Consider the following 12,094-nt stretch of genomic DNA (forward strand, 5'->3'; position numbering starts at 1 on the left):
GGGGATTTCACGTTTGTCAGAAGCCGCAGGAAGGAGCGGCCACCGGCACAGTTCTGTGGGGCACTCAGGGCTCCCCTGCTCCAGGAGACAAGGCTGTGTGTGCACAAGCACAAGCAGAAAGGGGGAAGAGCCTGCAATAGCACAGCAGAGAAAGTTGTTGCCTTTGAGTGAGATGCTCCCGGGCATTTCAAGAAGCATCACAAACATCCATACGTACCTCAGAAAATTACTAAGGTCAGGAGGCTGTAAAATGTCAACATATCACTGGGAAAAGAAGAGAAAAAGCCACGAAATAACAGGCCAATGTTTCTGGAAAGTTTTACACCGATCATTATTAAGCACAGCAAGACAAGTAACCACATCAAACCTACCTAACTGGTCATGGTACAGTCTGACAAAAAATTCCCCCTCAGTCTAGAGAAATACGCTCTGCAAAAAACTATAATCACAGACTCTCTTAAATTAAAGTTATCATACAAGCAAGTATTTATCCTTTTGTTCTGCTCACAGTAGTGTATGTTTGAACACTGGCTACTGAACTCATAAGCATACGATAAATTCACAGCTTGGATTTCAGACAGCTCCATATGCATATATATTTTCTCACTTCCCTTAAAGCAAGAAAAAGTTACAAGCAAAACAAATACAAATGAAGCAGTGAAAGAGCTGTAAAAAATAAGATTATTTCATCATAGCTTTACTCCTATCACGGATCTTACATTTTTTCAAGAGAATAAAATCAGTAACAAGCAAAATTAAGACAGCCACCCAGAAAAGAACAAAACTTATTCACAAAACATTTGAAAGTTCCCATTGAAGGAGGAGCAAAATGACAGACCTCATAGCTCAGGGAACTGCAGCCTGACTTTCAGGCACCTGAGTCGTGAGCAAGTACCCTAACCTGCTGGCAGTGACGGCATCGGCACCACTCACATAGCGGGGAAGTGATCAAGCTGTCCTTTCAGAGAACAGGCTTTTGAAGTATTAGGACCTTCAAGACATCTTTGGAGGCTATGCTAGGAAATGAATTCAGAGAAAAACAATGCACTGACAACTAGATAGATGAGACAACTCAGTACTTACTATATTAAGTAAACATGCAAGAATGCTGTACTGAAAAGCGAAACAACAAAAAAACAGCAACAAAACAAGATTCCCTGTATAGTCCTTTTAAAATGCACCAGACTAACAAAATGCAACTACTCCATATGTGAAACAGAACTGCAAAGATTAAAGAATTCAAGCCCCCCCATGGGAGCGGGTGCGCAGAAACACAAAATCAGACCCGCTCATTTGGGTCAATAAAGTTTTGCATATGGCAAGAAGAGAGCTGAGCTGCCTGCAGGCACCCTACTAATAGCACAGCCAAGCTTGTCTGTCTATGCATGCACATATGGCAGGGGAGGAAACTCAGACATTGCAGCAGATGGCCAGATGGCCTCATTTTAACATGTGGTGGTAGTAGGGGGATTTTTCCCCTCTTCCCTCTTGGCTAAATCAGCAATTTTTATATAGCAATTATCGGTACACAAATACTGCAAAAGTATTACCTAATGACATTTCACTTGGAATGACGATCAAAAGCATATGTTTTTGTGAAAGCCCTCTTGCCTAAAAAGTCTGAGAGAAAACCAGTTTATTTGCAACACTGCACAGTCACTTTCAGCAAGACAAGAAATAGAGGGACTACGGTCAAGTTAGCCAGAGATTTCCCTTAATCACGAGAAGCCAGGCATTCCCAGTGGTTAACGGTATGACTGATATTTATCTAAAATCTATCGAGTAATGAAGACAATCTGTAATAAGATGAGTCATTAAAAAAACATGAAGTCAAATTCACACTCGCAGCAACTCAGGTCAGCGGAGACACAGCTAAAGACACCAGCCCAGCTGGTCTACAACAGAAATTAAGGTCATGGGAGGCCCATGCGGGCACTAATTTATGAAATCACACAGGCATGCAGCATTGTGGCAGCCATAACAAGTGATTGTAAAATCCAGATTCCAAAAACCAAGATGAGCGAAGTTTTTTGGATCAAAGACAGGCTTGTTTCCCAGCTGCTGGACCTCCATCTCCAGCCCACCCCAGGAACCTTTCCAGCCATGGCAGCAGAAGACACAAGCCATTTAGCTGAGAAATTCTGAGACTGCGTGCAAAGGGCACAGGGCACACACCTACTTTCCCCACATGCTTACCTTTGGAGAAGAGAGCTTCCACACAGCAGCCATCCAAGCACAGGTCTCACCTCCCAGCCCACCCCACGCATCGCACTGGGGGTACGGTGAGGGGAAGAAGCAGGGAAGGCTGCAGGGAGGCCGCTAGAACCGAGGGTGAGGAGCAGGAAAGGAAGGAGCCTCACCTCAGCGCGGAGAAAGCATAGCACATCTGCCATGGCGCGATGCCTCATCCTGCACACGGCCGCCATTACATAACGTCTGGTTCCTCATGCAGCCGCCATTTCGCGACGCCTGGTCCCTCACATGGCCACCATTTCGCGACGCCTGGTCCCTCACACGGCCCTCATCACGTGACACCTGGTCCTCCACGTGGCCGCCATTTCACGACGCCCCCTCCCTCACACGGCCGCCATTTCGCGACACACGGTCCCTCATACGGCTGCTGCCACCACGTGCCGCCTCCTCCCTCACGCCGCCGCCACCCCGCGACGCCTCCTCGCGTCCCGCTCCCGGCCACCGCCCGCCCGCTCCGCCCCGGCTGCGGGTAGCGCTACCCGGCGGCCGCAAGGCGGCGCCGTCCCCGGGCCTTTTTCGCTTCGGCTTGGCCGTGCCGCCCGGCCCTGCCCGGAGTGACGCGGCGGGGCGCCAGCGGCCAATGGCGGGCGGCGGGGCGCCGCGGGGCAGCGGCGGCGGGCGGGCGGCGCCATGGAGGAGCAGCCGGCGGCGGCGGAGGAGGAGCGGGTGCTGCGGGACTACCTGGCCTACTACGCGGCCCGAGGGGCCGAGGGGCGGCTGGCGGCGTGCGACGAGGCCGTCCTGAAGGCGAGGGCTCGCCGGCTGCTGGAGCCGCGGCGACGGGGCGGCCTGGACGTGCGCGGCGTGGCCGAGCGGTGCCGGCGGGCCCGCGGGCAGCGGGGGGGTGGCTGCGGCGTCCTGAGGGACCTGCTGAAGGCGCTGGAGGTCCTGGAGCTGCTCTGCGTCAACCTGCTGCTGTCCCCGTGGAGGAAGGAGATCAGGTCACTGAAGGTAGGAGGCCCCCGAGGGAGGCGAGGCGAGGCCTTACCCGGCCCTGCCCTGCCGGGGGGCTCTGGGGCCTCCCGGGGAGCCCCGCTTACGGAGGCGCTGGGGAAGGGGAAGGCCTGGAGCTGGCCGGGCTGGCCTCGCCCCGCACAGGTGGGGTTTCTGCCCCTCCTCGCTCGGTGAGTGCAGCCGGTGCAGGGAAGGAAAGGCCCTCGGACGAGGACTCCTGAGAAGACACACAGCTGCTTCCCACACCTAGGTGGTCAGGGCTGTTCCTCTCCCCTTGCACACATCCTCAAGCCACCTGAACTTAAAGTTCCCAAACACCCAAAATGCAAATATATCTCCCTTCCTATAGCACCAGATGCTGGCAAGGAAGAGCCATTTCTTGCTTTCTTCCTGCCCTTAGGTCCCATCTGTGGATTCTCAAACAGCTCTAGATTACCATTTCACATTCATCTCCCTAAAACAGGGCTAAGCATTAGTGTAAGATATTAAGGTCTACAGTGAGCAGGCTCAGCTTTTTATAGTACACAAATTTTAAGTTTAATTTAGAAAAAAATATATACAGTAGGTAATGCAAAATACAAGATATATCCTACTGAAGGCCTGAAGTAATTGTACTGAAAGGCACGAGCTGGAGAACTAGCAGCGTCTATGTACATAAAGGTTTGATAGAAGTTATTGGTTGGAGACATACTTGATATTTTTTGTGTCTCACCCACAGTGATATAGATATACTTCGTATCTTCCGTCTCTCACCCACGCCGATGCCACCCTCCTGCCCCAGTGCCTGCTTATTTCTTTCCATCCAGAAAGAACAGAGGCTGGGCAGTGAAAGCCGCTGTTAACTTACCTGAAAATAGACTGAGGCTCAGCCCTACGTTATACTGTGGCATTTTAATTTAATAGCCTTTTTAGGGGGCAGTATTGTTTCCCCCAAGATGTCATACTTGTGAGAAGAACACTTAGCATTAGGAAGTAGGTAAGCGGGTCTCAAAGGGCAGCCAGAGAATACAGTACTGTGACTGAAAGTCAGCTCTGCATTCCTAGTTCCATTCTCTTGACTTACCTGGAGTTGGTCATGCTTAGGTAAACATAGTCTCTCCCATCACAAGATTTATGACAAAACCAAAAAACACTTTGATTTTACAAACTAGGCCTTATGCCTTGGGTGGCTCCAAAGCAGAGCAAATGGTAACTTTAAGTTGTTACACAGCAGCAGCATTTTACAGAAGTCATGTTGTGCAGGCAGCTTGTGGGAAGAGAGCATGTTTTAGCAATATCTCCCCTAGAATAGTGTCAGCTCAGAAGGGTACTTTCAGAGAAGTGGTAACCTAATTTTGGGAAAGTAAAGTCAAAGCAAGAATCTGAACCACTGAGAAAGAAAATGGTACGTTCTTGTCACCAATGAAGAAATATGACTAACAGTGAGTGCATTGTGTCTTTCGCCTTAGGAAAAATTAGACCTCAGTGATTGATTCCATGAATCTTCTGTTGAAAAATCTTCCGTTCTTCAGTGGAATGCATAAGACTCATTTCTGAATTTCTCTAGTTTGAATAAAATGTTGGGGTTTTTCTTTTTTTTTTTTTAATATTGATGCTTTTGGCTAGTATCTTGGCAGGTTTAAACTGGCATAACTTTGAAATTATTATGCTACAACACAGATACAGCACTCAAGAGGCTGACAAAATAATGCTTTTAGAAAAGTCTCACTGATTCAAAAGTCAAATTTCCAAGAAAATAGTTTTTAAAAAGATTTAACTGATTTTGAAGTAGTTTTGTTTTTAGGGAGTCTTTCACGCATCTCCCGATCCCCCTAGTGTTCATCTGTTTTTCACTGTTGCATTCTGTTTCAGACATTCACCGGTAATTTTGTCTACTATATTCAATCTGTGCTCCCAGATGACATAGTAAAAACAGTACTGGAGAAAATAGGTTACATTGCAACAACAGAAACAGAGTTTTCACTTGTCAGAAAGAGAAACAATGAGGAAACGAAGCAGACTGCATTTGAAATATTCCTGGCAAGAATTGAGTGTGAAACCATCCTCGAAATGACAAATGAAGAAAAACATGGCAATTTGGAGAAGACCCTGCAGAAGAGAACACAAATGCACTGGCATCATGGAAATAAGGACAAAGAAGATCAGACACCCCAGAGAGAAGACTCTGAAAACATAGAAAATAAAGAAAACAGAGAAACATCTTTGTGCCTTGCTACGCAACCGAAGTCTTCAACTAATAGCGATAAATCCTTTGAAGCTGCTGAGAATCTTAAGATCAAAGATGACATGCCTCAGTTAGCGGTTACTCAATCCACTAACAGGCTTCAGGAACACCAAAGGCAAATCATTAACACAGCACGCTTTCCGGACAAATGCTCAGACAGCGAGGACTTCTTGATCAAATATAGCGACATTGTCATAAGACAGACACCTATTTTCAGTGAGAATCTTTCTCCAAAAGCTTTTGAAAAAAAGCCAAGAGCCAGTCTAAGTGAAGAATGTGTTTTGGCAGTCACTGCACAGTCAACTGTAAATGAGATCAGGCCTGTGCCACTCTCACCAGGAGCAAGCGGTCCGCCAGCCTTTGCAATATTTGCTGACAGCTCTTGTGACAGTCAGAACACGTTGGAGTACGAAGCTCAAGAAGTGCCTGAAGAATCAATTGAAGCAAAAATTAACGATGCCATAAATTGTGTAGACCCAGACCCTGCAGACGAACCCAATGAGCTGAAGTCTCTGCCATACAAGGGCATTGCCTCTGTCCAAAACTGTGGTGTCACTAAGGAAGAGGAAGTTTGTGAGCTGTCTTTAACCTTCACAAAACTACAAGTCAAGGACACTCAGGAAGATTTGATGTATCCAATAGAGGAAACTGGGCAACCTCAGTCAGTATCATATGCAACTACAAGTGACAGGAATGTAAGAGAATTTAATCAGTCTAAAATAAAATGCACATACCTGGCCAATGCTCAAATGCAGAACCAAGCAGCTGCATGTATTGAGCCATCTTCAGATCTGTGCTGTACTACTGGGAGCGTGGAGGATCCCACTACTGAGTCTGATAGCAAGAGACTATTAATGGATACTCCTAATGCGCACGCAGCTTGTGAGTGCTTCAGACGTATTAGAGAGCCCCCAAATCCCACCTACATTCCACCACGAAGTATTAATGTTCAGTCTCCAAGCAGAAGAACCACCAGTGCACTGGGTAGAAGGAACCTCTTGCAGCCTGATTGTGACTCTCCCAAATCCAGTGAAGTAAAGCTGGAAAACTGTAATTCAAAAGTAAACGAAATCCAGGAGCCTTACGTCATTATTGACAAAAGTGACCCAGGAATGTTGTGCCAGAACACTTGATTCTAACAGTGCTTTATTTGTAATAACCCCCAGGGTAACCCAATTAGTTTTTGAACAACTAATTGCTGGAGTCCTGTCATCAGGGCAAGACTGCCTTCAGCTTTGGATGGTGTTGAGTGGGAGAAACAGATATTGTGAACATGCACACAGAGATTAATACGTCTGTACTGGGTCTGGTTGGTATGGAGTTAACTTTCTCGATAGCAGCCTGCACTGTGGTATGTTTAGGAGTAGTGGCTAAAACTGTTGGTAACACCCCAGTGTTCTGGCTGTTGCTGAAGAGTGCCTGCACAGCGCCAATGCCTTCTCTCTTCCTCACTCTGCCTCCCACCCCCAGTGAGTAGGCTGGGGGTGGGCAAGAAATGGGGAGAGGACACAACTGGAACAGCTGACTGAAATTAGCCAAAGAGATATAACATGTAACATCATGCTTAGCAATAAAACTGGGATAGCAGAAGGTGGTGTGTTTTTTTTTGTCTGCCTTTGCATCACTTCTTCCTTCCCCTCTTCCCTTCGCTTATTAAACCTCTATTTCAACCTGAAAGTTTCTCGCTTTTGCTCTTCCTATGTTCCTGTCATGTAGGGAGGTGAGCAAGCAGATATGCAGGTGCTTAGCTACTCACTGAGTCAACCCACCACAACCTGCTCGCTCTTCTTTCAGGTAGTTGTGTGTTCTTCCTAATCATTTTGTTTTTTCTAAGATGTATTTTCCTCCCTGTGGGGGTTATTAAAGCTGTGTTTTAAAATCTTATGGTGTGTCAAATATTCAGAACGCTAATTTAAAACTGCAAAAATCCCTTACAAATGAAGATGTCTCGTAAGTATTTATGTGACCACCAGTACTACAGGATCTATACACTTAACATCCCATTTTAACCTTAACTGTAGCTATAAGGGTATTTAACAGCAGCTTACACATGTGAAAACACTGCAAGAGGAAACTGAAGACTACCACTTGAAAATACACCATCTTGAGCATCTTAACTCCATTACTGCCCTACTGCTGGCCTTCCTTAAACTGTTAACATCTACTGCGAGAAGCTGCCACTCTTTAAATGTCCAACTTCCCCTGACAGGCCTGCTCACAATTGCTTCTGTCTTCATGATATCTGGCACAGAACATAGATCTTTACTTTGCCCCATTTTGAGCAGAGTTTTGGACCAGTGTTTTCCATGTCTAGGAGCTTATGGGCAACCTGACACAGGGAAAACAAAATACAGGTAGGGTCTTTCTGAAGAGATGAAGCATAGCCCTAACTTGCTAATAAAGCACCACAGTCCATAGTTCCACCAAATCACAGCAGTGCTGGTGGAGATTATATTATGAATAATATTAATGTATCTTTTTTTTCTGAACAAAGCCCACCAAAGAAACAGTTAAACTGCACAACATTTATGGAATATAAAGTGGCTCTGAGAATCTACTTTTTGTTAATGTTTTCATACCTGGATCACTCTTCTTTACGGCAGACTGGCCAGGACTGTTAAGTGTTCTTCTGCCTGCCTTTGTAGGGAGAGCTACTGTCCACTCAAAGGACCTGAATATTTTCATCTGAGCTTCTTTCTGCCACAAGGACACCTTTAACATCTCTTCCTGTACAAACAGTAGTTTTTTTGAGGTCTTGTACTAGAAACCACTGTCTTTGCTAAGTTCTGGTGTCTCTAGAGACAACAGCTTTACAGTTAGAGATACTTGTGAAAAGACTGGATTTGAAAACCAGCTGAAAGAAAAGTCAATATTCGGCCTTAGCGCAACAGTCTTCTGTGCAACTGCTTTCACGTTGGCAAGGCAGAACTGGGTTTAAAATCCTACTTGCACGTGTAGTCAGACCTGAGAAGAGGAACAGACAAAAGGGACTGTGTGATTTCTGACCCTGTGTGCCAGTGCCCTCCTGTCCTTGTTCCTAATGACCACTGCACCTCTCCTTGGCTAATTGACTTAAATGAGAGCAACCACTTAAGCAGCACTGCTAGCCAACAAGAGGGCTGCCTGAGACTCTTTCTAAAGGAGGGTGATTTGTGTTTGTGAAATGTGTGCCTATCCTCTTGTGTGCTGTCAACTTTAATTGTGCTACAGCTGGTCCTGATTGTCAATGAATTGAATGGGGATTTACTGACTGTTTTTTATGGCTTTCCATTATAGAGACACAAGGCCAACTTTGTTCCCAAATTTATATGCTACACACAACCACTTTGAATGGCTCAGCTCTCCCAAGCCTTGGATTAGAGAAATTCTCTTTTGATCTGTGCAGACACAGAGCTTAGGCAGCAGAACCAGTTGCTGAATGATACAATTCAATCACACAACCTCTCCCCAACATGTCTCTCAGAATAGTCATTTTCCCTCCCCTTAACATTCATATCACACATGCATTCTTGCCCTGTCTGGAGCTAAGGTGCTCAACAAACATAGTTTGGCTTTAGAATCAACTGTTTTGTTTATAAATCCAAGAACGAAATTTCATTGTGAAGACAAAAATGCACAGCATGCAGGCACTGAATGAACAAAGAATTACAATTTGCTTCAGATTATAAACAAAGGTCAAAAAACAATATATCCCCAAGACACAAACAAAAGCACACCTGAGAGGGACTGGGAAGCACTTGCAAAGATAACTGTCTGTTCTGTTAGAGTTGTTGCAAAAGAAAAAAACGTCTGAAATATCACACTTACTTAACCGTATATCTAAACACAGAGAGTAACCAGTAACCCACCACAACTGCTACAGGGTCCACCCACTGAAAATTAATTGGCACAGTTCTCTAAGTGAGACAGACGGTCAAATACCTACATGGCTCATTTTCACAGCATTAAATAGTAAAAGAAAAAAAAAAGCAACCTGTAATTAGGAATAGGAATGGAATACAGTGACGTCTGCAGAGCAGCATACTCGCAGTCCTAATAACTTAGTATTTACCGTGGAGGGATGCAAGGGAGAAATATATCACTGCTATCAGACTCTAGGGTGGAGCAGAAGATTCACCTCAAAGCCCCCTGACATAAAAATAAAATCAAGGAGCATGTACAAAAGACAAGTAAAAAGGTGTTTCTCTATTCTGCCACTCTCCTGTTTGACCTTTTGTTATGTGTTCAGAGACAGATCACTCTGGTAGGTGGATGTTTACCCAACACTTAGCAAAATGCTGCCCTGATCCTAATACAGCACAAATAACTATCATAGGCCAGTCTGTCTTAAAAAGAAATGATAAATGAAGATAGCATCTCAACTAGACAGAAGACTACATTTCTCTTACATAGGAATTAATCTACAAACCACTAGATTTTGTTCTGAAAATAACTCTTTAATTTTCAGAAACTTGCAACTGTTAGCCCCCTCAAATGCTGCAGTTAACCAAATGCTGTAAAAAAAAAATCCTCACCTGACTTTATCCTGCTTTAGAAATGTATAAATGTATAATGTCTACTTAAACCTCCATACTCTACAGGAAGGATTGTATTCTCAAAGTCAGGACAGTAACTTCCTAAGAGAGCCATTATTCAGGAGAGGGACAAAAAGCTTCAGGTCTGAACGTTTTAATTGCAACTGATGGCAGAATACCCCATCTCTGCACGAAGGCGTTCAATGAAGAGAGATGCTGGATTAGTTCCTGGTATTGGCAGTAGTTCTGTATGCTAATTACAGTGGTGAACATAAGTTCCAAGGCTTCTTAGGATCTACAGTTTTGGATATTCAGCTCTAAAGTGTTTAATCAAACAAGTAAGATCTAAACATGCTTCCCATGCTAGAAGAGAGTACACAAAAGGCCAGATGACAAGAATGCAACTGTTCAACATTTTGATTTTTTGCCAGTCTCTGTCTTCGAGTCAATTGATGCGCTGCTCCTGAATGGTACTGATTGCTAAGACACCTTGACCAGAACAAGGTAAATACCAAAGTCTGGAGAAGATATCCAGCCAGACTAAGTATGCAGTAAAGAAAAAATAATACATAAGGAGAAGATCACTTTTCACAAAGCTTGCAGATTAGATGTGGAACTCATTGGGATGGGATATTATGTCAAAATTTACAAATGCTCATAAACTGATACGTTTCCAGAAGAAAATTCCATCATGGGCATTAAACATGAAGATATGGCTCAGGAAACCAGAAACCTACGGCTCAGGAAACCAGAAAAAAAAAAAAAGGCAAAAAAATAGGAAATGGAAAGAGAATGGAAAGAGACACTTTCTTAAATTATTTGCACACTGTTCTAAGAGGTAGCCACTACTAGCTGTCTAGGTACTGGGAAACAACACCACGAAGGCTGACTCACCAGTCATTTCTGCAAGATGCTAAATTACCTAGATTTTATTTAAGTAATCCGAAACTTTCAGAGTGAGAATGATTCTCACCATTCACATTGAAGATGCTCTAATGTAAACCTCCTTAGCACTCTATTAGATTTAAATTAAAAATAAAATAGGAAAATTTAAATTATCTCATGCACTCCCACAACACACTGCAGGATAGTGAAAACGTACAAAAACCAGTTACACACGGTTCAGTCTACAAATACAGGCCGCATCCAAGCTACAGACCACATCTTAAAAGTCAAGAGAAGTGGCCGCTTGTTTATAGGAACTATTCCACTGGTACTGAAGTTCAGCATGCCTACAGAAACAGAATACTTTCTATGATATTTGGCAACTTGCTGCCCAATCGTTCCTTCTTTGACAGTCAAAAAGGAATAAAATCATATCAGAATAATTCTGATTGTCCTTTTTATTCTCCCCCTTATGAACTGAGAAATTTCAGAGAAAGCAAATTCCAGGTTTAAAAACACCTATTTATGATTACTGCAGTATTTTTTAATCTACACATCTATAGCTGACTGCAAACATTTTACATTCATGGCATGTAACTAACAAGCTGTTCGTTTCTGTTCCCAGTTCTCAATACATATCCCAAACACGTGGAAATCTATTTACGAAAATCAACAGATAGCAAAAGATAAAATAAACATACTCTGTAGTCATTGAATCTGTAATTTTTAATAAATTATATAGTTGTTTCCTATATCTTTTATTATAACTCCTGTCCAAACTCCTCTTCTGATAGTGAAGAAAAAAATAAAAAATAAAAATCTGTTCAAAACCGAATTGCTTTGAAATGCAGAAAGATGACAGTAAGATTCTCTGTACCACAGGATTCTCTTTACAAAACAATTAAGTGCTCTTTTCTGGACTGCCAAGCTAGCATACAAAATACTTACCATTGGCTTCTACAAGCCATAATCAAATTGCACATGAGTGAAACTTACAGAAATATTTCTAGAGAAATATTTCTTTTGGTCTCTTATAGAGGAAAAAAACCTTAACAGAAGGTTTCAAGCATGACCACTACCCCTACACAAATAAATGTCAATAAGATAATTATTTAACATGCAAAATCTTGTTTTTAAGCTAGAATTCTAAAGCTTTAAAACAGAACAACAGAACAGCAACTGGGTTCACAAGCATACTAATTAGTACTTCACTAAGAAATGCTCAGTGCACTGATCATTATTAAGTTGTACTGATTTGGGGGAA

At 43.6% G+C, this 12,094-nt stretch overlaps 1 protein-coding gene across 1 annotated transcript; it reads left to right on the plus strand.

The window, feature by feature from the left end:
• The first annotated feature begins 2,810 nt into the window (after positions 1-2,810).
• LOC118246425 (spermatogenesis-associated protein 2-like) lies at positions 2,811-7,315 on the plus strand. Its single transcript, XM_035543500.2, has 2 exons — positions 2,811-3,204; positions 5,059-7,315. The coding sequence occupies exons 1-2, from the start codon at positions 2,884-2,886 to the stop codon at positions 6,562-6,564; spliced, it is 1,827 nt and encodes a 608-aa protein (XP_035399393.1). The 5' UTR covers positions 2,811-2,883; the 3' UTR covers positions 6,565-7,315.
• Positions 7,316-12,094: the final 4,779 nt, after the last annotated feature.

Source organism: Cygnus atratus, chromosome 12 (assembly GCF_013377495.2).
Source record: "Cygnus atratus isolate AKBS03 ecotype Queensland, Australia chromosome 12, CAtr_DNAZoo_HiC_assembly, whole genome shotgun sequence".
Lineage (NCBI taxonomy): Eukaryota > Metazoa > Chordata > Aves > Anseriformes > Anatidae > Cygnus > Cygnus atratus.